Source organism: Podarcis cretensis (genome assembly GCF_951804945.1).
Source record: "Podarcis cretensis genome assembly, chromosome: 3".
NCBI lineage: Eukaryota > Metazoa > Chordata > Lepidosauria > Squamata > Lacertidae > Podarcis > Podarcis cretensis.
In genome coordinates, this window is record NC_137172.1 from 121,124,490 (window position 1) to 121,148,273 (window position 23,784).

At 43.7% G+C, this 23,784-nt stretch overlaps 1 protein-coding gene across 1 annotated transcript in view; it reads right to left on the minus strand.

Annotated features, from left to right (window-relative positions):
* The window catches only part of LOC307213501 (uncharacterized protein), a 79,742-nt gene that overhangs the window by 43,030 nt on the left and 12,928 nt on the right, over positions 1-23,784 (minus strand). The window contains exons 6-16 of the mRNA XM_079971419.1: positions 17,548-17,695; positions 13,792-13,976; positions 13,281-13,422; positions 12,708-12,893; positions 12,320-12,395; positions 11,230-11,314; positions 4,997-5,185; positions 3,012-3,174; positions 2,359-2,508; positions 1,811-1,971; positions 53-226 (exon numbers count right to left, since the gene is read on the minus strand). Of these exons, the coding sequence (XP_079827545.1) occupies positions 53-226; positions 1,811-1,971; positions 2,359-2,508; positions 3,012-3,174; positions 4,997-5,185; positions 11,230-11,314; positions 12,320-12,395; positions 12,708-12,893; positions 13,281-13,422; positions 13,792-13,976; positions 17,548-17,695 (1,659 nt within the window). The remainder of the gene's footprint in view (positions 1-52; positions 227-1,810; positions 1,972-2,358; positions 2,509-3,011; positions 3,175-4,996; positions 5,186-11,229; positions 11,315-12,319; positions 12,396-12,707; positions 12,894-13,280; positions 13,423-13,791; positions 13,977-17,547; positions 17,696-23,784) is intronic.

Genomic DNA, 23,784 nt, shown 5'->3' on the forward strand with positions numbered 1-23,784 from the left:
CAAATTGAAAATGTCAACGCTTATTCTGGGCCAACTTAAAAGACTCCATTACCTCTTGCTGTTGGATAAGAAATGAGTCAATAAAGCTCCTCTGGTCATTTTCATCCAGATCTCTGAGGTGTTTTATGAAGGTGGCATTTATGAAGGCAAACAGCTCATCTCTGTTTTGAATGATAGTCTTACGAGCCCCGAAAAGAAAACCAAGAGCAGGAAACATGTTATACAGCTGAAAGGATAAAAATGTGAAAAAGGAAAAAGAGACATTAGAAAAACTCAGTATTGTACTCTCAGCTGGGTATCTCAGAGCATGACTGCCCAAATACAAAACAAAGCTCTTGAGTGGCATTTGGAATGGGGGATGGGCTACCCCAGTATAGCATAATTCATGTGCAACCCCAGAATAATAGGCTATGACGGGTCTCCTCTGGAGGTTCACCTTCAGAGAGGGAGATTTGCCCTTGGAGGCCCCTTCTGAGCCATCATGGAACCAACTATCACCTGTTCTTCCTTGTCCTTGGAGTCCCAATGGCAGTGAGGCCAGAAAGCGTGTGTGCAAAAGAGACTTTTTTATAGTTACAGGATGACTGTACCATGTGAGTTTTCTAAATATTTTGAATTAGCACCAGGTTTCTCAAGATATCAGTACTCTATGTTTTGTAGTGAACCCTGAACAATATACAATAAACAGGTAGCCCTGTCCACTTTGCATACACTGTAATAATAATAATAATAATAATAATAATAATAATAATAATAATATATTATTTGTACCCCGCCCATCTGGCTGGGTTTCCCCAGCCACTCTGGGCGGCTTCCATAGAAACCAAATATACACTAAAATATCACAGATTAAAAACTTCCCTGAACAGGGCTGCCTTAAGATGTCTTCTGAATGTCAGGTAGTTATTTATCGCTTTGACATCTGATGGGAGGGCATTCCACAGGGCGGGTGCCACTACCGAGAAGGCCCTCTGCCTGGTTCCCTGTAGCTTTGCTTCTCACAATGAGGGAACCGCCAGAAGGCCCTCGGCACTGGACCCCAGCGTCCGGGCAGAATGATGGGGGTGGAGACGCTCCTTCAGATATACTGGACCAAGGCCGTTTAGGGCTTTAAAGGTGAGCACCAACACTTTGAATTGTGCTCGGAAACGTACTGGGAGCCAATGTAGGTCTTTCAAGACCGGTGTTATGTGGTCTCGGCGGCCGCTCCCAGTCACTAGTCTAGCTGCCACATTCTGGATTAGTTGTAGTTTCCGAGTCACCTTCAAAGGTAGCCCCACGTAGAGCACATTGCAGTGGTCCAAGCGGGAGATAACTAGAGCATGCACCACTCTGGCGAGACAGTCTGCGGGTTGCAGTCGTGTTGGCTGGGGCCCCACTCCCAGGCAGCCCTGATCCCGCCCCTTAAAAACAAAACACAAACTATACAGAACCAATAAAACAACAACAACAGCCAAAGGAACAGAACAATTATACTAAAATTAATCCCCAACCAAATATCCATCCCACCCACCCACCCCCAACAAAGGAGAAAAGGAAAAAAAAGAAATAAAAATTTAAATTGCCATCGACTGCTTGAGGACATTTTAAAGCACATTAACCACCTGGAACAGGGAAGCAATGGCAGAACACTTCCCACACTTCCCCAAAAGTTTGTTCCAAATAAGGGCCTGGGCCAGTTGGAAAAGGCCCTGAAAGGGAGCAGGCCCTGCAGTCCTCACCCAGCCGAGTGACTGGGTTTGTTTGTTATAATCAACTGGGTTTGTTATAATCAACTGTTTGTTTGTTTTAATTGTAAAAAATAGATTACCGTGACTGAAAAGCTTCCGGCGAGCCGGACATTTTCATTGACCAACTTCAGAAGTCTTATGTATGTGGGATCTTCATAATCAAATCGCTTGTCTAGTAGTATGGCCACTATTATATTAGCAACAGCTGCATTCATAATTGTGGTGGTCTCAAATGGTTTTCCTATACATAAATATGACAGTTAAGCAAAAATATTCTGTTTAAAATGTGGGATGTAAAACACATAAGAGACGAGTACAGCATTCCTAGAATGGACATGCTAAATCTGTTCTTTGTTGTCTTAAATCCCTACTGGCAGCTTACCTATGAGTAGACCTCATTTAACAAATAAACTGATCCTAAGTGCTGCTGGATGTGGCCATAGCTGGGCTAAGAAATGCTTGGAAGTCACAGGAGTTATTGCAGTACAATCTGCATGTTACAGGAACAGTCCAACTGCAGCGAACCCTGGGATCTGTGCTTCTGGAAGTTAGGAATATGTAACACAATAGTCTTAGCACCTTTAAAAACTGTAGTGTAGATATGCACCAGAGGAAAACACCAACTCACCTTCATAAGATTCAAATTTTTTTATCAGGACACTGCATTCCTCAACAATTCTGTCCTCTATGGTCCTCTTTCCCATTCCGTAGTCCCGTAATGTGCTTAAAGCAAACCGCCGCATCACTTTCCAGTTCTCACCATTAGAAAAAATTACACCTGAAGAGACGGGAGGAAAGGTTTCATGTCTACATGGCCATTGTACAAAGATATCAATAAATTGTGTTCTGCATTTCTTGCATGGAACTGAGAATGGATCCCAGCTATTCCCCCCTGCTAGAGGGTGGCTCGGGCTCCCGCCCACAACCACTCCCCTCTCTTCCAGGAGGAGAGTCTTTATCCACTGAAAGTCAAGACCAAAAAAAGGTTGACCTGGTCCACTCTTTTTAACATTTTAGCTTAATCTTCAGATATCCACAGGTGACACTTTTTGTGACACATGCTCAGCCTAATGCCTGCAGATACTCTGTCAATATCAAAGGCACTGAGGTGGGTTGAAAAATTGGCAAGGATTTCCCCCACAGGAAACAATGGGTTTCAATGACTTGCTTTGCAAACACTCATCTTACAAACCATTTCTTGGGAACAGATTGTGTTCACCTGGTGGGAGCAGTGTGTGTCTGCAAGTATTACCAGTTCCAGTAGAAAGGGAGGGTCCTCACCAAAGCCTTGTGCAAGCTCTTGAAATAATGGAATGATGGGCCTGTCAGCAAATGCGTCCGCCTGATTAACCAGAGCCTCCTTTACTGTCTCATATCCTGTCAACACCACAGTTTTCTGGGGTCCCATTTGGATGCCCAAGACAGGGCCATACTGCTTTGACAGCTGGAATTCAACAGAAGAAAAATTGAGAAACAGAGTTCTGGCATACCCAAAGAATATATTAATGCAAATCGTCTCTGACAGAATCAAGACTGCATTAACTACCACCCAGTCTCAAATCTTCCATTCTTGGGCAAGGTGATTGAGTGGGTGGCTGCTGAACAATTCCAGGAACGTCTAGAGGATGCGGACCATTTGGATCCCTTCCATTTGGGATTCAAGCCTCATCATGAGACTGAAACTGCCTTGGTTGTGCTGCTCGATTATCTCCGGCCGGCTAAGGACAAAGGTGAAAGCTATTTCCTAGTTCTGCTGGATCTCTGTGACCTTTGATATCATCGACCATGACATCCTTCTGGACCGTCTAGAGGGGCTGGGATCTGGGGGCACTGTTATACAGTGGGTTCACTACTTCTTCCTGGGGCGTGTCCAGAAAGTGGTGTTGGGGGATGAGTGTTCAGGCCCCTGGGCTCTCACTTGTATGCGGATAATAAACAGCTCTACCTCCCTTTTAAATAAAAACCATTGAAGGTGGTGAAGGTCCTGTGTGAGTGTCGGAGGGCGGTTGGAGGATGGATGGTGGCTGACAGATGGAGGTTGAATCCTGACAAGACAGAAGTACTGTTTTTGGGGGACAGGAGGCAGGCAGGTGTGGAGGACTCCTGGTCCTGAATGGGGTAACTGTGCCTCTGAAGGACCAGATGTGCAGCCTGGGATTCATTTTGGACTCACAGCTGTCCATGGAGGCGCAGGTCAATTCTGTGTCCAGGGCAGCTATCTACCAGCTCCATCTGGTTCGCAAGCTGAGACCTTATCTGCCAGCAGACTGTCTTGCCAGAGTGGTGCATGCTCTAGTTATCTCCTGCTTGTACTACTGCAATGTGCTCTATGTGGGACTACTTTTGAAGGCGACCCGGAAACTGCAACAAATCCAGAATGCGGTAGCTACACTGGTGACTGGGAGTGGCTGCCGAGACAATATACCACTGGTTCTGAACGACCTACGTTGGCTCCCAGTACGTTTCCAAGCACTATTCAAAGTTTTGAAGCTGACATTTAAAAGCCCTAAATGGCCTCGGTCCAGTATCCTGAAGGAGCGTCTCCATCCCCACCGTTCAGCCTGGACACTCAGGTCCAGCGCTCAGGGCCTTATGGTTGTTACAGGGGACCAGACAGAGTGTCCTGTGGAACGCCATCCCATCAGATGTCAAGGCAATAAACAACTATCTGATTTTTAGAAGACACCTGAAGGCACTCCTTTTAGGGGAGGTTTTTAATGTTTGATGTTTTATCATATTCTTAGTCTGCTGGGTGGCCGGGGAAACGCAGCCAGATGGGCAGGGTATAATTAATAAATTATTATTATTATTATTCAGTTGTGGCAGAACAAATATTTGCTAGGCATAATCAGAAAACCAGAACAAAATAGGCAGTTGTAAGTGATTATACCTTTAATGGCACCTCTCAAATCTAGTTTAGAAAGATAGGCTGAAGGAGGAGGCTGGGCTGGGCAAGGTTTGCATTGGCACTTTTTCATCCTTGAAAATGGAGGCAGAGTCAAACGGGATTCGACACCAAACACCTTGTTCAAATTACCAGTTATAAATTGCAACTGGTTATAAATTGAAAATATGACTGGGAATGTTAAGAGGCGGTTCTGTAGCACACAAAGGGGAGATGAGATTTATAGGCTCTAAAAGAACAAAATGTAATGCATTATTGATATTATTATTAATACTACTACTACTAATTTTCTACCCCGCTCATCTGATTGGGCTTCCCCAGTACCCTTCAGCCTTGGCATGGGAAGACCTGGAATCTTTACCTTTAACATGGTTCTGTGAGGCCTCTTGAGATCCATGATGTGGAGATTCCCAATGAGAGGTAAAGGCCTCGGTCCTGGTGGAAGAGTTTGGGAGCTCTTGTTCCAGAAAGTGCCCAGTTTCAAAACAAAGGAAATCATAAGGATAAAGAGGAACAATGCTGGAATTGGCTCCGTCCAATCCATTTCGTTTCAGCAAGCTATTTTTTTGGGGTAGTGGTTATAATGAAAGCCACAGTGCAGTTTGGTCGAGGACAATGTCTTGCAACTGCAGTGAGCAACATATATATTATGCTAGGTACTGTCTCAAGCTAATCATTAAACCATTATTAAACTCTCTTGAACCTGGCTGCAGACCTGTCACCCAGATTATGTGTAAAATTAATCTGTTATCATGGGTGTAAAGGGCAGCATTGTGAAATTCTTTGTAATCATTGAACTGTATTCAGGGATGGATTTCTGAAAGTGCACCAGTATGGACTTCTGGAGAGGCAAGATGGCAAGCGCCACAGCAGCATGGAGCTCCTGAGGACCACAAGCACCAATGGCACTGCCTGGCTGGTCCCAGCATCGCCACCATGGCTGGGAGGGGGGTGCATTATTTCATTAATGGCGAGGCCACGCATCAGAACAAAGCATTGCAAATGCGTTTTTCTACCCTGCTGGTGCAATCCCCAATGGTTGTAGCCAAAACTAATCGTTGCATCCATAAAAGAGACGAGCTCAAAACGGTGGCTTTTCTTTTTGGTTTCTCTGGAATGTTAGAGAGAGCCTGTTTTACAGGCACGAGGGGGAGGTTCTTGCTCTGTGTGTGCAGAAGAGGCAGAAAAGGGCGAGGGAAGGAGGGAGGCCGCCCACCAGCTGGCGGGGGGATGGGAGGGGGAGCTTCTCATGGCCCACTGACGCCCCTCCCTGGCCCGCCCCTCGCCTCCACCAGCAGCCTGAGTAGGAAGGAAGCGAAGCACCAAGCGGGCAAGCAGGCGATCTGTGGAGTAAGGCTTTTTCCTGGATGACGGGGCAACCCGCCCATGACTCCCAAGCCTACAGTGAGCTGGGGGAAGGGGGAGCTTTGCCGCTTTGCCAGGGGCCCCGACAGATGTCGGCTTGGGAGTCGTGGGCAGGGATACGCATGCAGAGTGTCACCCTCCCTCGGGATGTCACCCGGTGTGGCCCGCTCCCACTGCACCCCCTTGCTCCGCCCCTGAGCAGAGCTCTAAGGCCTGGAGGCATCCGGAGCAAAACAGAAAAAAAGCAAAAACCTCCATATAAAAACCTGGCAACCCAAAGGCTAACACTGTCTAAAAGACTTCTTCGAAAACAACAAAGCTACAGTGCAGTTTGGTCAACAACAGTGTCTACCAACTGCAATGAACAGCCCATATATTATGTTACATAATGTTTCTAGCAAATCATTAAACAATCCCTCTGATTTTTCTTCTTCTCCACAACTATTCAGAGCTGTACAATGGATTATTTGCCTTTCAGTTTAATGTTTATTCAAGTGAGTGGTGCTTACTTGCAGAAACTAATGCTTTCCAGAACAGATTGAAAGGCTCTTGAAGTCGGTGAACTCATCACCCAGGATTACCGGTCAACTTAGTTTGTTTGTTACACTGGGAGTAGAGAGCAGCATTGTGAAATCATTTGCAGATGAAATTATTCCACTTTAATTAGGTACGACTGCATTGTGTCCAGTATTTCCTGAACTTTCTCCAATTGAAACACTCACAGATATTTTTTCTTTTTAGCATAGTTTTTATTCATTTTCATCTTGAAACTGTTGAACATGGTGGCATTAGGGTATATCTTTGTATACATTAGAGCATATGACATGCAACAATGTGAACAAGGAAGGACAATAACTAAACTGTACATCCTCTCATAGTGCCTAAATCCATTCCTACAAAGGTTATGGGGCCCAGTGAAGACAAAATTCAAAGTATTATAGTGGGTGTGGCTGGATTTTCTTAAGAGAGAAGAGAGATTCAAACCTGACATTTTGTTTCTATTTCCTGGTTAGACCATGGTGACTTCCACTGACTCCAGTGAGAATGGGATTAGCTCCCTCTTCCCTCTCAGAGCAGAAGCTAGGCAGGGAAGGTTTTGAGTTTTTCCTCTTGTGGAGATTGAAGTTTTGATTTTGAATTTGACACATTTCCCCCATTTTTTATATGGCCAGTCAGAATTCCATTGATGAGGGAAGCCTTAAGCAAGCTACCCAGACTCTCAGAGAACATCATCCAATGGACAAACCACCTTTATGCCATATTTTATTTTAGAGGAATCTTGGATTGCATGGAAAATGAAAAGCCTTCTGGCACCAGTGAAGTAGCCAAAACACTAGTCAAGGCATGGGAAAAGCAGAATAAACTAGGAGTAGCTATATTTCTCTGTAGTATTTTGGATGCTAGTTTGTATTTTGGAGTGTACTTTGTAAAAAAGGTAGAAAGGGTAAAGGACCCTGGACGGTTAAGTCTAGTCAAAGGTAACTATGGGGTGTGGTGCTCATCTCCCTTCAGGCTGAGGGAGCTGGTGTTTTTCCACAGACAGCTTTCTGGGTCATATGGCCAGCATGACTAAACCACTTCTGATGCAACGGACACCGTGATGAGTGCCAGAGAGCACAGGAACACTGTTTACCTTCCCATTGTAGTGGTACCTATTTATCTACTTGCACTGACGGGCTTTCAAACTGCTAGGTTGGCAGGAGTTGGGACAGAGCAATGGGAGCTCACCCCGTCATGCAGATTTAGACTGCTGACCTTCCAACCAGCAATCCCAAGAGATTCAGATAGTTTATATCAAAGGCAGCCTGGAGCAGTCACATAACATAACAAAGCCGCCTAAGCCTATGCAAATAGGCACGAGACACATAGACATAAAAGCTGCATTTTTACATGGCAAAATCTCAGAGGAGTTTTTCATGAAGCAAGTGTTTAATAAATTCAAACAATGCATTTGATATGCAGACTTCATTTTTTTTTTTTAAAGATTTTTATTAATTTCCAATTTTTTAACAGAAAGAAAAAACAACAAAAAACAGACAAACAAAAAACTCGTATTTTCATAACCTTATTTTCATAACCCTCTTTTCCTGGACTTCCCCATACCTTTCCCTTTTTGCATCCTTAGTTTAGTACCATTATACAGCAACCTATCTTTCCCAATTAAATATAAATTCGTCCTCTTTCTCTATTCCACCCTAAATTTTAAACCCAATTATCGCTGCAATTCTACGTCTTCTTTTCCCTCAGCATTTTAACACTCCTCAGTTTTATAATAATTCTTAAGATACATCTTAAATTTCTTCCAATCTTCTTCCACAGTCTCTTTCTCTTGGTCGCGGATTCTGCCGGTCATTTCTGCCAGTCCCATAAAGTCAATCACTTTCGCCTGCCATTCCTCCAGCGTGGGTAGCTCTTGTGTCTTCCAATACTTTGCTAGAAGAATCCTTGCTGCCGTAGTAGCGTACAAAAAGAAATTCTTATCCTTCTTCGGCACCAACTGGCCGACCATACCCAAGAGAAATGCCTCTGGTTTCTTGTTAAAGGTGCACTTAAGCACTTTCTTAATTTCATTATAAATCATTTCCCAGAAGGCCTTAATCTTTGGGCAGGTCCACCAAAGGTGGGATATGCAGACTTCAAAGGGAGCTTTAAGGACTAAAAGAAGCTGCTAGGGCATGGAACAAAATATCACACACCATGCTAACACAGCTAGGGCCATGGAGACAAGTGTTTGTACAACAAATGTAAGATTGAACAATTGTCTTACGTTCTGGCATTCATGAATGCCCTGATAATTGCAATCATAAATGACAGAGAGTACAGAGTAGTAGAAGAAAATTTAAGCAAAGATGTGGCGGTCAATGAACAAGAAAAGGTTCATTACTATCCAGGAGTCCAGATACAGAGAGAAGATGGTTGTTTTATTCTAAGCCAGAAGCAGAAAGTCACTGAACTAACTGACAGCACGGAGATGCCAGAAGCAAACCCAGTTGCTGCATCTATTACTACAGACTTTTTAAAGAACACGGAGGAAACAAAGCCATTGCCTGACAACAACAAATACAGGTCAGCAATACTTTTGTACCTGACCATGACATGCAGGTTGGTTATAACAAATGCAGTGATTATTCTGAGCAGAAAAGTGAAAGTTCCCACTGAACACGACTGGACAGCTATCAAGAGAGTTGTCAGACATCTAAAGGGTATCATGAACTGTAAATTAAAGTTGCCAGATTACAGTGATCATGAACTGGTAGGTTACATGGATGCAGAGTGGGCTGGGGGTACAAAAAACTATAAATCTATAGGTGGGTATGTCTTTATGTCTGCCAATGGTCCAATCTCCTGGGGCAGTTATATACAGAATTGTATAGCCTTGTCTTCTACAGGATCCAAATACATTGGAGCCATCCTGTCTGAACTAGTTAAAGCCAAGCCAGACTGATGGGCTCCGATACTAGCAGAACTATTCACTGTGGTGGACAAAACTGGAATTCTGCCTAATTCATGGCAGAATTACATAATTATCCCAATCTTTAAAAAGGGGGACAAAAAGTTACCTTCCAACTATCAACTATCGACCAATAAGCCTATTGTCAAATATTGGGGAATTGTATGCAAAACATCTATTATCCAAATTAACTACGTGGCTTGACCTAAACAACATCATAGGCCCAGAGCAGGCAGGGTTTAGGCCAGGGAAATCCACTTTACGTATCTGTAAAGTACATGCGACACCATAAAGAAGGACTATTTGTGGCCTTTTTAAATCTTAAAGCTGCTTTTGACTCAGTCGACAGGGGACTGTTATGGTCCAAACTGGAGACACTGGGCTTAGACCCCAGGTTACTTTACCTGATTAAAAAGCTTTACTCAAATAATACCTGTCGTATAATAATAACTCCAGGGGACGAGGTGTCAGACCCTGTTGCTATAAATTGAGGTGTGAAACAGGGCTGTGTTCTTGCTCCCTCTCTTTTTAATCTCTTCTTAAATGACCTTGCCCCATTACTAAAACTGGTGGATGCTCACAGCCCAAAACTCAATGCATCAAAAATTCCCATTCTCCTATATGCACATGATATGATTCTGCTCTCACGGACTGTTGTTGTTGTTGTTTAGTCGTTTAGTCATGTCCAACTCTTCATGATCCCATGGACCAGAGAACGCCAGACACTCCTGTCTTCCACCACCTCCCGCAGTTTGGTCAGGCTCATTTTTTTAGCTTCGAGAACACTGTCCAACCATCTTTTCCTCTGTCGTCCCCTTCTCCTTGTGCCCTCCATCTTTCCCAACATCAGGGTCTTTTCCAGGGAGTCTTCTCTTCTCATGAGGTGGCCAAAGTATTGGAGCCTCAACTTCACGATCTGTCCTTCCAGTGAGCACTCAGGGCTGATTTCCTTAAGAATGGATACATTTGATCTTCTTGCAGTCCATGGGACTCTCAAGAGTCTCCTCCAGCACCATAATTCAAAAGCATCAATTCTTCAGCGATCAGCCTTCTTGATGGTCCAGCTCGCACTTCCATCATCACTACTGGGAAAACCATGGCTTTAACTATATGGACCTTTGTTGGCAAGGTGATGTCTCTGCTTTTTAAGATGCTGTCTAGGTTTGTCATCGCCTTTCTCCCAAGGAGCAGGCGTCTTTTAATTTCGTGACCGCTGTCACCATCTGCAGTGATCATGGAGCCCAAAAAAGTAAAATCTCTAACTGCCTCCATTTCTTCCCCTTCTATTTGCCAGGAGGTGATGGGCCCAGTGGCCATGATCTCTCACGGACTAGAATTGGCTTAAAGCATTTGTTAAGTGCCTGTATTGTTAAGTGCCTGTATATGTCTAGTATGAAAATGAGTATGAATTTTGACAAAAGCAAAATAATGGTTTTCAGGAATTCTCATAAGAGATATATTTGGGGTTTTTGGTGGGAAACACATCTAGCAGGTATTTGAATTCAACTACTTGGGGATCACTTTCCATCACAGGCTCCAGTGGTCTTCACACTGCGCAGGGGCAGTAAATGCCAGCAAGCTGTCCATGAGGGCCATATTGCGCTTCTTTGCAACAAGAGGTAACCAACACATCCCTTCAGCCCTCAAGGGTTTTAATGCTAAAGCCAGAGCTCAACTGCTCTATGGAATTCCAGTCTGGATGTCAGGGTTTTCCCAGTCAGCGGAAAGAGTGCAGGCAGCCTTTTTTTTTAAGAACTTCGCTGTCCCACGATGCGTACCTTACGCAGCCCTGTGTTTCGAGAAGGGCCAGCATAAGCTAGAGACAGTTGCCTGGATGAGTTTTCTTTTATGCTGGCTAAGCATCTGTTTTTCAGACAAAGATACATTACTCAGTGAAGTTCTGTCTGACTTCTTCCCTTCCGCAGGGCTACAACTGTTTTGCACAAAGATACGGCAACTCGGGCTTTCAGAGGATCTCCTGGACGCTGTGGCTTTCCCAGTTGCCAAGACCATGTTAAAAACTAGGCTGTGGGACATAAATCACCAGGAACTAATCTCAGTTGGGGGGAAAACATGCTCCCCTCTTTATTTTCAACTCTCTTGGGTGCAGGAATTTAATCTTAATTATTTACAATTTTTGTTTAATGCGCAAGAAAGAAGGGCTTTTTCGCTGGCTAGGTTCAATTCTAATCCTTCTAACCTCCCTTGGGGTAGGTTTGCAGGTTTGGCAGAAGGAGATAGGATCTGCCCATGCAATGCCCACCTGGTGGAAACTCTAGCTCACATGGCCCATAAATGTCAAATGTATGATGATCTCCACCAACAGTTTCTAGACCATCTGTGTATTCCAACATGGAAATCAGATACGGAGGTTATGCGCTTCTTATTACAGGGGAGAGACCAGGAGCTCACCAAGACAGTAGCTAAGTTCCTCTATTTGAGTTTTTGTCACTGAAGTATGCTACAGGATCCTGCCCTTGCTGAAAACCCACAGAGATGAGGCGGATTGCTCACCTCTTCTGCCCTTTGGTGGGTGACTATGCCATTGGGGTGGCAATGAGCTCACACTGGCCTATATATTCTGAATGTATTCTGAATGTAATGCCAATAAAGGTTACTTGACTTGACTACATTGGAGCCACAGAAGCTAATACAGTGGTACCTCGGGTTACATACACTTCAGGTTACAGACTCCGCTAACCCAGAAATAGTGCTTCAGGTTGAGAACAGAAATCGTGCTTCAGCGGCGCAGCAGCAGCAGCTGGAGGCCCCATTAGCTAAAGTGGTGCTTCAGGTTAAGAACAGTTTTAGGGTAAGTACAGACCTCCGGAACAATTTAATTACTTAACTTGAGATACCACTGTATACCCAACTTCCTCAATTTCAGCATAAGGCATGGTTTCCAGACCCTTTATCGTCTTGGTCACAATTCTCTGCATTCTACCTGGGAATATGATGCTTCAAGATATTTGAAGGTATACCTTAACATGGGAATACATGAAACCAGCTTTGCTGATTGATCTCTATGCCTCAAGTGTCATAAGAACTCAGGGCCAGGTTTTAAGTAAGAGATGCTAGTTTCACGGGATTCGGCAGTATGGTAGGTAAAGGGGAACACTTCAGGTGTGTGACAAAGCATGGACCAATTCCACCACTAGGCTACTCAACCCAAATACCCTTGCAGAACAGGGATGTTTAAAAAAAGGCTTGCATTGCACATACAGGTAGGCTAAGCAAGCCAGGAATTGTGAACCTTAGAAACGTGGTAGAGCGCAGAGTTGGTGGGGCATGGGAGGTGTTATAGCCCCAACAGCAGGAGTAAGATCCAGGTCTTCTTGAGATGTTCCAGGGGGTGGCTGGAAGGTGAATCTCTGCAGGAGACTTGTGAAGAAGAGGAAGAGCTCCATTTTGGCAAGAGTCTCACCTAAACATGCTCTCCGACCTGTAAGGACACACAGGCAGCAGAGAAACTGGGTTTAGCAGTTGCTTAATAACATCCCAAATACTTTAAAGCAGACTAAAATGCAGAGATAAAATAACAGCTCACGGTGCCCATCTTAAAAGAATTATGAGCTCCCAATATGAGCCATCCTGCAATGTTGAAAACCAGGGGTGGAAAACCTTTCTCAGCCTGAGGGCCACATTCCCTGGTGAGCAACATTCCAGGGGCCGCACACCAATGGTGGCCAGATCTAGTGGCAGAAATGGCCACAGCAACTAATGTGATTCTTACCTTTGCACAATAGGCTACTTTCCATGCATGTAAAAATCCCACTGACTAAGCACACACTATGCAGGTATACACAAAAGTTAAAAAAAAAAAAGTTACCTGCAGAGAAAGGCATGAAAGCATCTCTCTTTATGAATTTTCCTTCAGAGTTGAGAAAATGCTCAGGATAGAATTTATGTGGTTTCTCCCATTGAGATTCATCGTGTAGCACAGAGGACAGCAATGGTATGATGTATGTCCCCTGCAAAGGCAAAGCAAGAGTTATTTAAAAATAAACATATGTCTCTGGTACAATAAATATTCAGTGCAGGAGAAATGAGATTTGAGTTCATCTGAGAAATGTCTTTAGTTCGAAAAACTTTAACATATTAGTCAGGATCTCCCACTAGAAAAGGTTTGTTTTCCAACCTTGTTCTCCTTCCCACTGAGATGTGTTTAATGGGTTGAAGCTGATGCTTGACAGCTTCCGAAGCGTAGATTGCATGCTTGCAGTGCAATCCTATACAAGTCTGCTCAGATGTCACCCACACTGAAGTCCAAGGGGCTTACTCCCAGGATAGCCTTTAAATATATTGTAACTAGTGGGCAGCAGTTCAATGAAATGTATCACCTTTGGAATTAAGTAGCCATTAAGGGTAACATCTGTAGCCGTGGCATGTGGCAGGTTGGTTGGGTTAATATTGGCAAACCTCTGGATCTCATGGACCACGGCATCTGTATAAGGCATTTTTCTTCGGTGTTCAATCTTTGGCTGAGAAGATCCAACAACCTTTGCAATTTCTTCTTGGACCTTTACTGGGGGAAACAAAAAGAAATACGTTTATTTTTCTGCTAAGATTATCTCTTTGACTTTGGCTTTTGTCTCTCAAAATACTAATCTCTCCAGCATAGCACTGGAATAAACTGGTTCTCCAATTCCCTGGGCTCACATACTTAATCTCTAGAATGTGACACGGGTATTTTTTAAACAGGAGAAACATTTTAGCCAATAACTTGATATACTGATGGAGAGAAATTCATCCAGGATGATTATTAAAATATCACTGCTGGGAATATCCTGAAGTGGTATCTTTTACACATAATGGTAAAAACCAAATATTTCGTGATCCTACCGAGCCATACAGATTTTGGAGAAAATATGGTGGAAAGTTAGCTAGAGAAAGAGCATTTGGACAGGAAGAAGAAGATTCAACTCAGGTGGAGGCGAAAGAGAAATAAATATGGAACAATATGGCTTTGAAAATTCTAACTTGGAATGTAAATAGGCTAAATAATAAGACTAAAGGGAACAAAAATTGAACATGTAAAGAAGTTAAACTTGGATAAATAAAACTTAAATAAAAGGTTGGGAAAGGACTTCGTAACTTCTGATGTAACAAAAAGGAGAGGAGTTGTAATGTGTATAAAACCAGGGTTAGACCCAAAACAATTATTCAAAGACCAACAAGGAAGAATATTGATAACCCAGATACCTTCACATGGAGAAAAAGTATTATTAATTGGTGTGTATGCACCTAATGAGGAAAAAAACCAGATTTTTAAAAGAGGCTAGAAGAAATATTAATTGAAAATTTGAATGAAAAGATTATTTTGATGGGCGATATGAATGGTGTAGCCTCCCTAGATTGGGACAGGAGGCTTCTAAAGATTTGTATACTAAGGTAAAGAGGGCAGAAATTCTATCAAGAACATTATGAGACTACAACTTTATAATAGTGGAATTAAGAACAGGGACAAGTTTCCCGATGAGATGGAGACTAAATGAAAATTTATTAAATGATCAAGTAATATTAGAAAAGGGGGGCAAAAAATTAAAGGATTATTTTGAAATTAATTTGAACCAAGAGACAGATTCAAAGGTGGTATGGGATGCCAGTAAAGTAGTAATGTGGGGCGGGGGTTACATAGCAACACGCATAGCAAAGAAATATTAGAGAGCAGAAAAAACAAGAAATTTTACAAGAAATAAAAGGGAAAGGGAAAGAATTAATAAATTCCCCTTGAAAAGAAATAGTGAAACAGGATATCAATATGTTGCAAATGCAATTTTCAATTATACTAAACCAAGAAATAGAGTGGAAAATTAAATATTTAAACAGAAACAATTTAAACAGGCTAACAAGCCATGGAAACTATTAACTTGGCAAATAAAGAAGAAAAAAGAAAAAACCTGCATTAATAGAATAAATGTAGGAGGTAGAGTTGTGCAAAATCTGAAAGAAATAAGAAATCAATTTGTGAGGTTTTTATACAGAACTATATTGAGCTAATACGAGGTAATTTAGAAGAAGTGGGTAGATATTTAGAAGACAGCAGACTACCTAAGATACCAAAAGGTAAAATGTCGTTTGTTAATGGACCTGTCACAATGATGGAATTGCAGCAAGCAATTTTAAACGGTAACTTAGGGAACGTACCCTGACCTTATTGACTTTCATCAATATAATATAAAAAATTAAAGGATTACTTAATACAACATTTAAAAGATATTATGAATACATCTTTGAATACAGGAAAGTTACCCAAATCCTGGAAGAGTGCATGCATAACTTTGATTCATAAGCAAAATAGAGATCTAAAGCTGGTTAAGAACTATCAGCCTATTTCGTTGTTGAATAAAGATTCTAAACTGTTTGCAGACAAATTAGCTAATGGGTTGAAAACTGTATTAAAAGAGGTAATATTATGAAGCACCTTGTCTGTGCTGGTCGAAGGAATGGTTGTTATTGAAGAATCCACATATTTTAGATTTGGAAGGTCATGATGTCATTTTTGGTTGGCACATTTATTTGTGGTATGAAAAGGTGAAAGTACATAAAGGTTTTACAAACCGTACAATCATAATATTAAATATTTTAAAACAGAAATTCAATTAAAATTAATTTTTAAAATGCAAACCATATAATTGGGGAGGGGGGGTTATAGAGTATGGGATCAGTATAAAAACCTGTTGGAGACCAAAACACCACTATGGCTTTCAGCTTTGGAAGCCATAGCGGTGAAAAAGAAAAACATGATGGAAAATTGGGCAACATAGAAATTTAAGTGGAGAAGGTGGAGAATTGAAATTAAAATAATGATTTATCAGAGATGTTAACAACATGATTACAATATCATCATTTGAATGAAGTATTTTAAAAGGATATATAGCAGGGGGTTGGGGATGAAACATCACACTTGAAAGAGACCTGTTAAACTGTAATGTTAAAGTGATATCTAAAATGTATAAAATATTATTGGAATGGGAGACAAAGGAAGAACAAGTGAAATATTCAATGATACTCTGAACAATAAAGGTAAAGGTAAAGGTACCCCTGCCCGTACGGGCCAGTCTTGACAGACTCTAGGGTTGTGCGCTCATCTCACTCTAGAGGCCGGAAGCCAGCACTGTCCGCAGACACTTCCGGGTCACGTGGCCAGCGTGACAAAGCTGCTCCGCCAAACCGGCACCAGAGCAGCACATGGAACGCCGTTTACCTTCCCGCTAGAAGCGGTACCTATTTATCTACTTGTACTTAAGGGTGCTTTCGAACTGCTAGGTGGGCAGGAGCTGGGACAGAGCGACGGGAGCTCACCCCACTGCGGGGATTCGAACCGCCGACCATGCGATCGGCAAGTCCTAGGCGCTGAGGTTTTACCCACAGCGCCACCCGCGTCCCTGCTCTGAACAATAGTTATTGGTAATAATACAGAAATGGCCGGATGGGAAAGTTTATCAAACATGGATATAAAATTTTCATAATGTTATAGTTTAAGAGAAAATTATATGAAAGCGTTATATAGATGGTATTTAACACCTAGTAGATTGGCTAAAATGTATAAATCCAACTTGAACATGTGCTGGAAATGTAAATAGAAAGAAGGTACCGTTTTTCATATGTGGTGGTCTTGTAATAAGGTTAAAGCTTACTGGGAAATGATATACAATAAAATAAAAAAGATGTTTAAGATGTTTAAAAAACCAGAAGATAACTTTTTTTTGTTAAAAAAAGAAAGGAATGGAAATGGTTTATTGAATATTTACAAACAAACTGTAAACATACCAAGACATTGGCAGTATTAATGTAAAAACCTGCAGTCTCAATATATATATGGGATCTATACTGGAATATATATCTAAAATAATATGTTGAGATAATTTGGAGTATGCAGGAATATGAAATGAAATGTAAAGAACCACAGAAAGAGGGCAAAGGGAGTCCAGGTTGAAATGTTAAACTTATGACTGAACAATTGTTCTTATACATACACACACACACACACACATGCAAATTATAAACATTTTTTCTCTCTAATAGTTATATATAACTGGAATTAAGATATCTCAGAATAATGGGAGCCAATCCAATTATTACTGGGCACTCACTCTGAATTTCAGGATATTTCATCATTAGAAACAGTCCCCAGCGCAGTGTGGTAGAAGTGGTCTCCATGCCAGCAGTTATTAAGTTGTTCACAACAGCTTTTAAGTTTTCGTTGTGGAAGTATCTATTCGTCTTGTTCTTCTTCTCCTCCTGGGTTGCAAAGAGTATGAATGGGTTAAAATGAATGGAGTGAGAAAATTTCATATGCAGAGATAAAAATTGAATACCTGACAGGACCTGATGATCAAAGTATTGCTGCTTGCTGAGCAGTGAGAGATTCCAGGTTTCCAGACTATGCGATGATGATGGTATAGGGTTTATTTACACATATATACAACCTGAGCCTAAGATGGAGGGGCTCAGCATCAAGACCCCAAAATGTCTTGCTTCTCCATAGTCACAGCTGTTGCTCTCCATCTACCAGCTAAGAGAGGAGGTTGGGGAAGCTTGGCAATCCAGCTCCTTCTTCTTTGATACTCATAGTGGTGCTTAACTCCTCAGCCAAATGCCTTTGTTTAGACCAGTGGTAGTCAACCTTTTTATAACTACTGCCCACTAATGCATCTTTCCTGATGGTAAAATTTTCTTACCACCCACCAGTGTTCAGTGAAAGGAGGATTCAGCTTGTGCTGTAGAACCCCTACCGTCCACCTAGAATGCTGAAACGCCCACTAGTGGGTGGTAGGGACCAGGTTGATAACCCCTGGTTTAGACCAGGCATAGGCAAAGTCCAGCCCTCCAGATGTTTGGGACTACAATTCCCATCATCCCTGACCACTGGTCCTGTTAGCTAGGGATGATGGAAATTGTAGTCCCAAACATCTGGAGGGCCGGACTTTGCCTATGCCTGGTTTAGACAAAGGAACTAGTGGTAGTATTTACGTGACACGTATATGGCCCTCATCTCACAAAGAAACTTGTCTGACTGATTCAACAATAGATTCAATTCCATTAGAATTAACCCTTACTGGGTACAAGATCCCCACAATTTGGAACGTACTCACGCATCATGCAGACTGACCCCATAAACCTGCAACAGTATTATATGATTACATACATGGAAGGCAGCATTTCTGGTGAACACTTGTGGAGATCTGAAATCAGGGTTACCATAAAGTGTTGCTTTTTTGCTGCCATATATCGTTCTCAGCTTTAATGTATTTACTCATGGTTTAAACTGGAAAAATGACACAGAAATACCACATATTCATCTGGAACTGTTTCATTAAACTGAGATAGACAGTGTGGTGCCCTCCATATTTTGGAGATAGCAACTACCTTCAGCCACACTTTTCAACACCTGTAACACAAATAGAGATGCTGGTTGTAATAGTGCTGGGAGTGAAGAGAGGAATGAGTTCTTCCAATTGTTCATTCAATAGTTGCCGTACGGCACCAACCAACAGTGGTGTGTTTTTCGGGATATTCACCATACTGAGCACTTTTTCTAAGATCCACACAGTCCTTGCTTATCAGGCATACATTCCTAGCATTTTTCTCTCACAAAGGCGCAGCCATGCAGTTTCACATTACAACCAGCAGATTCACAAGGGAGGCAGAGGATCAAAAGCAGAGTGAAATAACATTAAAACTTCTTAGCTGTTTAGAACCTTTATTTGATACATATGTTAAAAGATGCTTTTCAACAACTTATATTTCCACTATTAATTTGCTGCATATTTTGTGATTTTTAAATCTCTGCTAGAGTTCTCTCATGAAACAGTATTTGCCCCAAAATTAGATCTTAGCATCCAATAATTCTCCTTTCTACCATTTTCCCCCATTGTACAAACACCTACTCTCCCAAATGGCCACCCTGCCTATCTAAGAGAGGCTCAGCCTCAGACTGCCATGTATTTGCAGCAGGACAAGCTAGAAACCAAAAAAGAGGAGAATTTTTTAAACGAGAAAACAAAAAGAAGGGGGGAGGATTATAATTCTAAGCTCTTTATCACTTATACCTTAACCCTACAGACAGTGTAGATTGAAAACGAAAAGCAAATTCAGACCTATATATCTTATAACTTTCCCAACCCTTTAAAAATAATTTCCAACCTGTTATTTAGAACTCTGTCATCACCCAACCACCTGTTTCCTTTTCTGGGTGCTAATTAATTGGTAAACAGAAACTCCAGTTCATATTCATTTCCAATCTTAGTAATGGTTAAAAGAACTGAAGCCATTGTTGTGACGTGGGGTTTGTGATTTCAGCTCTCTTGACATAATATGCTGGAGACAGTTCTCTAGTAACACTTCTTTATTAAGCAACAAGACTGGGGCCTGAGGAGGGGAGAGCTACATTTATAGGGACAGGGAACTAGCTAGAAAGGATACATTTTGGAGGGAACAATATCAGGCAATCACAGTCCTGCCTTTTGGAGGAAACCAATAAGACAGAGGATCCAAATACAGCAGCTTAAATGAACCAATAGTAGCTGTACCCTCTGGAACCAAAAGGCAGTTACTTTACCCTAATGCAAATACAGACAATAATAATACAAATATAAAATCCTTTGACTCAATACACAACACCCCTCCCCCCTTAGTGAGCACAGCAGACGTAATCTCTCAGGTACTGTGGGGTCCTACAACTTCTACTTGATCTCCTGACAACAGGTGTTGCCGGTTCTGGATTGGGTGTCACCTGTGGTAGGGGGGCTGCTATAGGGGTTTCGTCAGGAACAGATGGAGTCCCAGACATCTCAGGGTCCCCTACCTGTATCTCGTCATCCTGAGGACTAGCAGACCCTGGTTCATTTGCTGAAGCCCCTGGTGATTGCACCTCTGGGCCATTTTCACACTGGTCTTGCAGCTCTGTGTCGTTAGCCAGGGATGAATTATCAGACTCCTCCCTGCTGAGCGCCCGGCACCTCAGCTGATCTATATGTCTCTTCCAAACTTGCCCATTTTCCAAGGTCACATAATAGGACACAGGTCCACTAGTCCAGGTGACCACACCAGCCACCCACCGCGAACCTCGTGAATAGTTCCTCACCCAGACCAGATCTTCAGGGGCGAAATACCTTGTTGTGTCAGTCTCAGCCTGGGGGATTGCTCTTGAATTACGGTTTGGCATTTTATCCGGGTGGACATAATCCAGCACCGTTACCAATCTTCTACCCAAGAGCAGCTCAGCTGGTGACTTGCCCGTCGCAGTACATGGCGTCGCATGCTGTAAAAATAACATTCGCGCGATGCGAGCTGACCAGTTACCCTCCATTAAGAGCACAATGGATTCTTTGGCTGTTCTTACCATGCGCTCCGCCTGACCATTGGAGGATGGGTGAAAGGGCGCGGATGTGACCCCTCTTATGAAGTTATCAGCCAAGAATGCCCTGAATTCTTGGGATACAAAAGCTGCCCCATTATCTGATACAATGGTCTCAGGTAACCCGTGGGTTGCAAACAGCTGCCTCAACACCTTGATTACGGCAGCTGATGCCATGCTAGGGACCATTGCCACTTCTAACCATTTGGAATATGCATCGACGATAACCAAAAAGACCTTCCCCTGGAATGGCCCAGCAAAATCTAAGTGCAGCCGGCTCCAGGGAGATCTGGACTGCTCCCACCAGTGAACTGGTGCTCTGGCCACTTCCGGCCGCACCTCTTGGCATGCCTTGCATGTTCGTACCCATTGTTCTATGTTCTGGTCCATTCCAGGCCACCACACATAACATCGGGCTAGCGACTTCATCCTGACCATTCCCGGGTGTCCCATGTGAAGCGTCTCAAGAACCCTGTTTCTCAGTGGTGCTGGGATGATCACCCTATCTCCCCACAGGAGACAACCCTTATGCATGGATAACTCGTGCTGCCTTGTCGCATAAGGCCTGAATTTGTCTTCATGCGGACCACCTGGCCACCCCCTCCCCACCCAAGTGAGCACACGAGAGAGAACAGCATCTTTCCTCGTTTTCTCAGCAATATCAGTAGCCATTACAGGAGCCCCCGGAAGTGTTTCCAGCATCATTATGTGCTCCGCTGGAGCAGGATCCTCATTGCTCCCGCCAGGCAGGGGCAATCGACTCAGCGCATCAGCATGGCACAACCGTTTCCCCGGCACATGGGTCAAGGTGTACTGGAACCCGTTCAGGAATATAGACCAACGCAACTGTCAGGGGCTCAGGAGCAGAGGCACAGGGGAGAGAGGAAACGGAGAGCGAAGGGGAAGAATCTGAGGGCAGCGTAGGGGAGTATGACAGTGGCCCGAGAGATTCCATGAGCCTCTCCAGCGATTCAGAAGATTCCCAGAAGGGGGCGCCGATGGCCAGGGCAAGGGGGGGTCCCAGGAGGGACGCACCAGAAGCAAGGGGCCAGCGGGGACTCCCAAAGCAGCAGCTGGAGATCAGGACCAGTTTCCCCACCAGAGCGTAGCGGGGGGAGGAGTCCCATGTATCAGGGCCAGCGTCTCCTCCAGTAGGGAGAGAGGATGAGTCAGGGCTGACCACGCCTCCATCGCTGAGTGAGGGAACGGAGGGGAAGTCAGATCCAGCTGGCCCCCCCGAAGGGGGAAGCAGTGACAGGAGCAGTGTAACGGTCAGGAGGAAGGTTGCCGGCTGGGCGCGCGCGCCAAGTTCAAATGTACAGGCGCGCGGGACAGCAGAAGACCCGAATGGGGAACCAGGTCCTAAAGCCCGCCGGAGGCAGGGGGAAGACTCAGGGGACTCAGCGTCAGAAGAGTCTAGAAAGGGCAAGACCCCAGTGGACAGGCGGACCCAGAGGAGGAAAGAGCAAAGGAAGAGGTGGAGCAAGGCTAGAGTCTTAAACTGGTGTTTGGGGGGAGGGGATTCAGACGGAGCTTCAGCGGTCTAGACTCCAAGACGTAGAGCTGCGCGCCGCCGCTTTGAAATCAAAACTGATCTTCAATAAAGACTTTTGTATATAACAAGAACTGGCGTTGGTCCTTTGTGAGCTGGGACCTCGGGCAGCTCTGACAGCAACATTCTGGGGGAGAGAATTTGTGGCGTTTGTTTGTTCGGGTTGAACAACCCCAACAGTGGTTTGTGGTCCGTTTCAATGGAGAAATGATGACCGTACACATAATCATGGAACTTTTTGATTCCTGCCACAATTGCAAGCGCCTCTTTGTCAATTTGAGCATAGTTGCGCTCCGTGGGCGATAACGTACGGGAATAGAAAGAGATGGGCTTTCCCGACCCATCCGGTTCCCTATGACTCAGCACCGCCCCCAGGCCGTATTGAGAGGCATCACATGCCAGGACCAGCGGCTTCGATTCATCATAATGAGCAAGGACGCTCTTGCTACTCAGCATTCCTCACAAGGAGTCAAAAGCCTTCTGCTGCTCCTGCCCCCATCGCCACACATTCTTTTTCTGCAACAGTCTATGTAATGGTTCAGCTACCGAAGCTTTCTGGGGTAAGAACGAATGATAAAAGTTAATAAGTCCCAGGAATGACTGCAACTCCGTCTTGTTCTGTGGTCGTGGTGCCTCAATGATGGCCTTAACCTTAGCATCTGTGGGGTGGATGCCTGATGCATCAATTTTAAACCCCAAGAATTCCACAGTTGGCACCCCAAAACTACATTTTTCTTTTTTTAGTTGCAACCCCACCTACTTGAACTTGAGCAACACTGCACGGACACGCGCAACCAGTTCCTGTGGGTCTTTTCCCGCAATCAAAACGTCATCAAAAAATGGCAAGACCCCCGGCAGACCTCTTAACAGGCGTTCCATGAGCCCTTGAAAAATCCCTGGGGCCACACAAACTCCAAATTGTAATCTGTTAACTCTGAACGCCCCTTTATGTGTGACAATAGTCTGTGCTTCCGCTGATTGTGGGGTTACTGGCAGCTGTTGGTAAGCTTGTGCCAGGTCAAGTTTGGCGAACACCTTGCCCCCAGCCAGTTTAGCCAACAGATGTGATACGACTGGAATGGGGTATGAGTTTCCCCTCAGTGCCTTATTGATAGTACATTTGTAATCAGCACAGATCCTGACTTCCCCATTTGCTTTAAGGGGCGTGACGATTGGAGTCTCCCACTTAGCGGAGTCCACGGGTGAGAGAACTCCCTGCTTGACCAATTTATCCAGCTCTGCTTCGATCTTGGGTTGCAGTGCAAATGGCACTCGCCTTGGTTTGAGTCGGATTGGGGCCACCCCAGGGTCCAATTCGAAGTCAACTGGGGGCCCTTTATAACAACCCAGTTTTCCATTAAAGAGACCAGCAAATTCTTTGCATAATGCCTCGCTCATCTCAGGGCAGGTTTGGATTGA